At 34.5% G+C, this 9,272-nt stretch overlaps 1 protein-coding gene across 1 annotated transcript; it reads right to left on the reverse strand.

Annotated features, from left to right (window-relative positions):
* Positions 1–213: 213 nt before the first annotated feature.
* On the reverse strand, positions 214–6,988 carry LOC118263350 (cytochrome P450 4g15-like). Its single transcript, XM_050705255.1, has 11 exons — positions 6,823–6,988; positions 6,189–6,400; positions 5,472–5,669; positions 4,112–4,294; positions 3,669–3,738; positions 3,427–3,553; positions 2,850–3,036; positions 2,386–2,498; positions 1,758–1,995; positions 1,141–1,326; positions 214–608 (listed from the first exon to the last, which is right to left on the reverse strand). Exons 2-11 carry the CDS (start codon positions 6,394–6,396, stop codon positions 427–429), a joined length of 1,692 nt encoding a protein of 563 aa, XP_050561212.1. The 5' UTR covers positions 6,397–6,400; positions 6,823–6,988; the 3' UTR covers positions 214–426.
* Positions 6,989–9,272: the final 2,284 nt, after the last annotated feature.

A 9,272-nucleotide genomic window follows, 5' to 3' on the forward strand; every position in this document is an offset into this window, starting at 1 on the left:
AACCCGGAGCTGCGGACTGCCTAGTGGGTTACCAAAGCAGGAGTAGGAACGGGGTGGTGTTTTTATTCACTATGAGTCTGGCACTCCCTCTTGCCTCGCCCAAAGCGTTAAAAAAGATTCAGCTTAATAATTGATTCATCTACGCTTTGACGATTTGACATCACTCAAGTCTATTGCAAAAAAAGTAAAGTAAAAACTGAAGACAATAAAAACTAAAAATAAAATAACCTTTATTTTATTACGAAACAGTCTACAATTCTTCACATTGTGTAGGTACTCCCGTCAATAATTAAGTATTGTATTAATGTGTAAATAAATGAATACTAATATAGTCTTTGTTTGATTAAAACATGACTATCATAATGAAAGCATCAGGTCATTTTAGTACATATTTATGCAATAGGTACTAAATTACTTAGTATAAATCTATACAGCATTTGTTGGTTTTCGTATCCTAGGAGCAATCTGCAGTCTGAATCCGTCTGATCTCTTCAAGATGATGTCTCCAAGAAGTTTGAAGTCTTTCTCAGGTACCGTGGATGTACATTCGTAGTTCCTCAAAATCGTTGACAGCAAAATCTTAAGCTTCAACAAGGCGTATTTGCGACCTGAAAATGTATTATATGATAGGTTAGTCTCTTGCAGAAACAACTTTAATCAATAATTGAGTTAAGGACTATCCCGATAACATTCGAAAACTGAAATGCTACTAAATTTTATATACTTAAACATCGTGAAATTTATGACATTTACAAAGAATTAGTAGCGACAGAACTACTCGAGAGCATCTTAAAATTTAGTGATGTTTAAGTATTTGACCATAAAACTACACTTGGGGACAAAGAAACGCTGTCACAAGCGCTTTAAAAAACAATGGTTTTGCAACAGAATATTCTCATTTTAAAGGTAATTAAATGGCCTTTCATACGAGATACGTTACCAATTAATAAATACGTTAGACAGGGCCATAGTAGTATTCTTACAAATGTAGTGTCACCTTTGTTAAACTAACTACTACTACTACTAACTAACAATAGGTGTCTAAAAATAGCTAAACCAGTAGGTAGGTCACAGCTATTAGTTTAGAACATAACGTTAATAAAATAGATAGTTTGGTAAGAAAAAAATATTGAAACTAACCGACGCAGCTCCTGGGTCCAGCGCTGAAGGGTATGTAGCTGTAGTAGTGCCTGTTGGCCATGTTCTCTGGTAGGAAGTTGTCAGGGTTGAAGGTGTCAGGGTCCTTGTAGTGTTTGGGGCTGCGGTGGACCTTGTAGGTTCCGATCACAACAGTAGTATTGGCAGGAATGAGGTAATTGTTGGTAACTGAAAATGAAAACATAAAATATGAAGGTGACTTATAGACACAGGATCAGCAACTTAAAACAGTATTTGGTCGGTCATATGTGGTATATGTATTTTGCAATGAAGGCCACATTCAGGTAGTTGCAGTGCATGACACTTTCCGGGTAGATAGCCCGTAGTTGTTTTATGCAAGTCGTTGCATAATTATTGCCGAATTTCTGACTAACTAGGTTAACGAAGTCGCTGTCAAAACAATCTGTATTCTCAACTTGTATTTGATTTTTGATATCGAAAGTTCATTTTAATCTCTATATATAAAAATCAATTACTGTTCTGGCAAATTTCGGCCTTAAATTGTTTGCGGAAATCTAGGTAAGGTTTAAAAGGTAATAAAAAAATATTTAGGCGGTACGAAGTTTGCCAGGTTAGCTAGTAATAATAATTATAATTACCAATGTGAACATCTCTATTCAGTTTCCTTGCGATGACTGGTACTGGTGGGTACAACCTCAAAGTTTCCAAAATGACCCTTTCGAGGTACTTCATTTCCAAAGTGTCGGCGAAAGTAGCTGGTCTGTCAGAGTCTCCAAAAATATTGTACAGTTCATCGTAGACCTTCGCTTGAACGTCTTTGTAGATACCCAGTAGACATAGGACGAAACTGGAGCCAGCAGCCGTGGTGTCGTGTCCCTGGAACATTTTAATAATTAACAAATTTTGAAAGAGCATGTAATCAAAATTGGAATTAAACCTACGGCCCGTGCTTTAAGCATTTTCTGAACTAAGTTTTCGACTATGTAGCTTAAAGGATTAGCAAGCTGAAGTGGCAGTGGGCCGGCCACGTTTATCGAAGAACCAATGATCGTTGGGATACAGGTGTTTAAGCAAGCGTAGTGTGGGGCACCCTCCAGCTAGGTGGAGTGACGATATAAGCAAGGTGCCTGGTGGCGTCCCAATGGAGAAGTCCCTGTCCAGCAGTTGGACGAGAATAGGCTGATGATGATGATGGTTAACTTAGTTTCGGATCCATTTTCTATTCATCGATTTGTTAAAGAGTCAATAAGTTTTATTTAAACTTACCTCAAACATAATAGTATCAACTTCCTCTTTGATTTCGTGGTCAGTTAACTGATGAGTACCATTTTGAGCTGATTCAATCATGAGATCTAAGAAAGCAAGTCTTTTCTTTTCACCTGAAAGAAAAAGTATAATTAAATTAGATCGAGGAAACGTCTTATGAATGACTAATGTAGGATATGAAAAGGATAGACACATTTTTAATTCTTTATTAAAAAGATGAGACATTCCTGTTGGACCAGGGTATACAAACGAGAAATCTTAGTTACTTCCGTCAACTTTATTTTAAATCTCAGAACGACATTATGTTAAAGAAATATCGATTAACTCATTGATATGAACTTCACCTGTATTGTTCAACACATTATAAAAAAATCTCCTATTTCCTTACTAGAACGACAGTAAAAGAGGCGGATTAGCTAATTAAGTATTAATTGACCCATATAATATAAAAACGTCACACTTACCAACATCATTCTCGTCATTGAAATCCAGGTCATCCCGATAGCCTTTAAACACTGCATCAGAAAGTGTTTTGGCATCATTGGCCAGGACGCTTCCATCTTCTTCATTCTTCGTCAGTTCTGCCAGTGTTGGTGGTACAATGCCTTTGTTTTTGTTTTCAAGGTAGGTTTGTTTTTTATTCTTGATCACCTGAATAAAAAAAAAAAAACATAGTGCAAAATATGTAACTTAACAACTTTGTAACAAAGGTAAAGTTTTTTTTATGGTATAGCCGTTAAACCAGCAAACGGTTCACCTGGTGATAAGTAATCGATGTCACCCATGAACACCCGAAACAGCAGAGGCGTTACAAGTGCGTTACCGGCCTTTCGGACGGTTAGGAATTTAAGGGTTGTTGGGGAATAGCGGATTAGGAAGAAGGGTAATTGGGCCTCCGGTAACCTCTCTCACACTTACGAAACACAAAGCATGCGTTGTTTTCTGTGTGGCCGTGGTCACTCGGTCAAGCCGGTCCTTTCGTGCCAATGCATGGGCCTTGAAGTAATTAAAAATATCAAAATATTAACAAAAATCATGTACCTTATTAGTAAGTCCGTGTATAATGCCCAAAAGCTGTTTCTGCTTTTCAAAGAAAGAGCTGAATTTGAAAATTGTATCAAATCGCAGCCAGAATTTGTAGTGCCTTTGGTGAATAATGTCACACATCCTGGAATCAACAAAATTACGTAATTAGTCATAACTCATTTTAAAGAAATCTATTATTTTCTTGATATCGAGTAATTACTTTTTACTTCATAATAATAACGAGTGTGATCACTTACTTCATAACAGCCATAGCGTAATCAAAACCTGATTCATCTTGGGTTTTTCTGGTGATACCCATTGCAGTTTCTGGAAATAATTAAACATATCTTGAAAAGAAAATATAATAGGTTTTCCTTATGGTAAGTGTCCAAAGGTCTATATCGTGTGCATTGCACGCAATGGACGGATCGCATCAAAAGTATTGACTGCGTCCGTACGATGCGGATCAGTGGACGCAGTTGTAGTTTTAGTATTAGTTTCTATACAAGACAAACTAAAATCCGTTGCGTGCGATGTGTACGATGATATAGTAACTGGTTTAGTTGAACTATATATCAATATGATTCTTTTTTAAATATTATGATGGCTGTCTTCATATTTTGTTATAGGTTTAAGAAAAGGTTCTGTAACAATCTAGTATTAATGAAGACCAGTTTACTTGTTAATTTTGTGTGCTCACCTAGTAAAATGTCCACAGTTGCAGTGCTCATATAATCGTGGACATCGAAGGTTTTTCCAACTTCTTTTTGCAGTTTTTCGACAACATTCTTGCTGTTCTGGTTGAAAACTCCAACGAATGATTTCAGAATGTTGATATGGAATGTCGGGGCAATCATTTTGCGGTGGGACCGCCATTTGTTTCCTGTAAACATTTATTGAATAAAATCAGTCTCTATCAATCGCATTAGCGTTCAGGTGCAGAAATAATGGCAGAGCAAAGCACGCAAATTTTAAAGTGTACACAATGCAATATTGTAATTCATGAGTTATTATGTTTTAATCAAAATAAAATAAACGTTATGGACGAAGAAAGTTTAACTACTCAAAACTAAAAGGACTCACTAGAATGTTTCCATTCGTGTTGAATGTCTGTAAAGTTTTCTATATATTCTTTACCCTTAGTATGAGTTTGCTTTCCGTTTAAAGTAATCGAAACGTCGTCCCGATTGGTTGATTTATTCAAGTCGGCCAATTAGAACGCCGAATATTTCGAGTACTTTAAACGTAAAGCAAACTCATACTAAGGGTACAATATCTATTCTTACATTTACTTGCCCAGTTCCCTTTGTAACAGTTCCTTACAAATGTGTATTTATTTGTTCCTTAACCCATCGCGTGTTTAACTTAACGTAAATATAATATTAGTTATGACTTTCGCAATTAAGCACATTTTGTTTAAAGGTAAATGGACTTACAGGCGTAACTCAAGACCTAGTCAGCTGTCTGATGGAATGTGATGCATCGTCAGCAGAATTTATTAGGAACAGTTTTATTTGCTACCCAGTGTTACTTTCAATTCATGAAGTGTGATTTAATTATGAATATGGTAATGTATTGAAAAGTTGAAACAATTTATTCTAATGAGTATTTCAAATAGACTGGGAAGGCACTAAACGTTAAAGCAAATATTATAATATTAATAAAATGTCTGTCTGTCAGTTATCTAGTGAAGCTATTTGTTAACTACTTCAAGAATAACACGTTCGTGATGTGTTGATCAGATGTTGAAGTTGACCCAATCAGTTCATCATCCATCATAGGTCAAATAAAAAAACTTACCGATCCCAAGCAACTAAGTATTAGCAGCATGCAGTCATTCATGATCGGCATGAAGTGGTAAAATAATATGCGAAATCTGTAGTTTTCAAGTAGACGGTAGGTATTTGTTATAAATGTTAATGGATGTTTAATTATTCTGTTAACGCTTTGTAGACTTAAGTTATGTATATGTAATGCTTAAATAAAGGCGAAATTGGCACAAGTATACACGTTGATTTGTGTTCTATATTATTGTGAAACTAGTTTAAAAATATTCTTACCTGTACTAATAAGAAGACCTTCTCCGAGCCATGGTTTAAAGAATCGGTATTCAGGAGCTTTGTCGATGTGAACTTGGCTATTGAGTATGACTTCAATGTCTTCGGGATCCAGTAGAAACACTATTAATTTGCTGCCAAGCCACCCTCGAATCACAGTGCCATACCTATCAGCATATTCAAGACCGACGTTCACCAGTTCTGAAATGTATAATTTACTTTTGAGTAAGTCAGGTCATTTACGTTATTGGTCTCCAACCACTAACCAATCTTTTGTAAAATCTATGTGGTTAGAAGTACTGAAAAATATACTGAGACGGGAAAATCATCCAATGGCTTCTCCCTCCTTGGAGGAGGCGAGAGAAAAGTGTCAGACTCTTACTGACTAAAAACCACTCCGTTCCTACTCCTGCTTTTCGAGCGGGAGCTTCGCAAACCAGGTAGGTAGGCCAGAGCGTTTGAAGATCAAATTCAGTGGTGTGCAATAGCACAAATAGAATTGAATCGTCACACAAAAAAAGAAAACAGCTAAGTATTGATGCTGCTTGTCATAGTCTCTGTTTCAGGGGAATAACGGGATCGAAGGGTTTTAAGAACATATAGTAGGCCTAATCTCTGAATCTACTATTGTACATGTAGACGTGTAATATACACTTAGTTTCCACTAGTTACGTTATAAGTCCCAGGTCTTTTAAGTTTTAATAAGAAATTGTTACTTACGATCCGGTTTCTTCCCCAAAGCAAGGAGTGCGTTACCGAAAAACGGTACAGCTTCGGGACCTGGCAGGACATTGCCCAATCTGAACAATCTGGATTGCTGCTGCCATCTATGTATCATCCATAGACCAGACACAACTGCTACCAGACCGTAGAATATGAAACGTGTGTGCCAATCCACATAAACGGTGTCGTCTATAAACGGCGCCATTTCGCTGGAATAGAGAATAAATATATTGAGTCAGTAAAACGTTTTGCTAAGTAGGTACCTAAAGTTTGTAACAATATCACTACAAAAAAACAGTGACAGTATAATATTTTTTTTCTAATGAAACTAGAAAATATTCTATTGTTTGAGTAATAGATTTTTTATATTGTTTTATCGATGTGATAGGCACAGTAGGCACATTATAGCACAATAGGTATTACCATACTACACAATATACAACCACTTTTCACTAGTTATATTATAAGACCCATGTTATATCTGAATTAAAATCCAGCTAACGAATTGACATGTGAGTTTGTTAATAATAATAATCTTCGAATATAAGAGACACTATAGAAAATATTGTGTCTCACAATAAGTTACACAAATAAGTTAGTCACAAAATAAAATTAAATAATAATAATCCACCTGTCTCTACGCGACGTGCTCTCTTCAATAAACACAACAATAGTAATGAAATTTCAACAACGTGCCCTGTATTAAACTTTTAATATTAACCTCCAATATTTACATATCATGTACGCATTTATAATTTTAATAATATTTGAAAGTGATTAGGTCAACGTTTAAATGAACTCTGTTAGGCCGCATACATACTGGCATATTATAATGGCACATTATGATATGGCATAAAATTGGTTTAATAATCAATTTCATTTATAGTCACCAATATTAATTGAAACAACTAATTATGCAGTTCCATACTATGTTTCGAATTGTTACGAAACGGAGATCTAGATGAGGTGTAGGACCACGATTTTAAGTAGCTTTTTCGACGTTTCAAGACTACCAAATTTTTTTATTCAAAAGCTTACCGTTTTTGATATTTCAAATGAGTATTGACTGCTATTAAATTTTGGTCATCTTTGCTATTCTTACAGGTGTGTGAAGGAGGGCTCTCCCCTTAGAGAGGATTTCTAATAAACAAATTTCAGGTACAAGAAAATGGGAAGAGGTAATATGAGAGAGTACTGTGGCAAGCACTTTATCATAAATATTAATTGATTTTGATGTTGACTTCTCACCTCGATATTCATTGTTTACTAATTATTATGGTACTTGATCAACTGACACAAGCAAATCAATGAACTATTATGATGGCTTTTCTTTGTAATAAAGATTTTTACCTCATACCAATGGACCCTGTGAACTTTGATTCAGCTTGGAAACAATTTCTGCGCATGTTTGTTAAGTTTTTCGTACCCGATAACATTTTTCTAACAAGAATAAATCTATCGAAAATATTGCGAAATCGGTTCAGTTGTTTTCCGCTTAGCAACAAACTTTACGATTCATTTTTATATTAAAGATGTGCATTACAGACCACTTTTCAACACGTTTGTAACACATACCTTTAGTTTATTAATAGACCTGGAAAACTACGAACCATATTTTGTAATTAAGTACATTACTATTCGTAGATGATAAAAATATTAGCATCGGGTTAGAATTTAACCCATAAAATAGCGACAATATATTGTAACGCCCGGGAAACTCGAATATAAAGCTAATAACGTAATCTATAAAAGTAGTAAATTATTTTAGCGGCAGTGCAAGGTTGAGAGAAACTTTTAAGTAGGTAGTCCCGATGATTTACTGTATATTAATTAAAATGAACATTAAAGACAACAGTTATTTCAAATTCATTTTTTATAAAATAAGCGATGTTAATGATACTTAGATGTCGGCTTATTGCAAGATATCATTAACTGCCATTTAGGATAATATGGGCAAATCAACAACCAACCAATACCTTATTCAAACTAAAGTACCGTTTATCCAGAATAGTGGGATATGTCACATAATGACATCTTGCAATAAGCCGACGTAGAACAGTCATTTGTTGTAGTCACTTTAGATTATTTTGAATTTTGATCGCACTAAAATTTAAGTGTTAGTACTATTAAGAAAAAAAACCCTGTAACCTTGATCTAATTAAATAGGTCATTGGTGGTTAATGCCGACTCCACAAGGCAAGAATGAGATTACCTTAGCGAATTTGTTAGCAATTCACTTGAAAGCGACTTGCTATAATATTTGAAACAGGCACCTATGGAGCTCGCGTTTTTAAATAGTAAATAAACTGTTAAATTATTTACAATTTATTTAATTAGTATTTTATGTATTTATCAAAACTATTCAATCTTTTAGTATCTACATTATTGAATTTTTCTACGCCTACTTAATTTAACATATCAAAGACCGTAAGAAATATTTCCTACCAGCTGCACTGTTTTGCGTAAAATTAACTGAATTTGTGTAAGTATGATATTGATTTATACTCTATGTAAGTATGATATATCTATACTCCTTGAAAAAATAGTGATCTTGACCAATCATAAGTTTGTTGTCAATCACACGCAACAAGGTTAATGTTATTTCCTTTTTCTTATGACTTATTTTCATGTATCAAATATTTAAATAAAGACGTCATCGCCAATTAGTTTATCAAACTTTAGGTACGTAAGCAGGTCCATAGACTGAAAAATACTTAGGTACGTCATAAAACCTTGACTTTCTTGAGTTTGTAATTTTGATTATTTATAAATTAAAGAACTTACGTAAGCCTATAGCGTCATAGTATTTGTTAAGCAAGAGTATAGTGATCATCGATTATCAGAGGACGTCGAAAGGAAAGAAAAGTATGAGAACATAAAGATATAAAATATAGGCTTTCGTCTAAGAAAGATTAATATATACTGTATACTGCGTATATTATATACTGCGTATTTTCTGTCTTACAATAACCAAATATTTATAATATTAATACTAATATTATAAATGTGAAAGTTTACAAACTTCGCATTTGTTTGTTGCTTCTTCACGTCAAATCAGCTGAAGGGATCGAGATGAAATTT

The sequence above is a fragment of the Spodoptera frugiperda genome, chromosome 27 (assembly GCF_023101765.2).
Source record: "Spodoptera frugiperda isolate SF20-4 chromosome 27, AGI-APGP_CSIRO_Sfru_2.0, whole genome shotgun sequence".
In the NCBI taxonomy this organism is placed as follows: Eukaryota; Metazoa; Arthropoda; class Insecta; order Lepidoptera; family Noctuidae; genus Spodoptera; species Spodoptera frugiperda.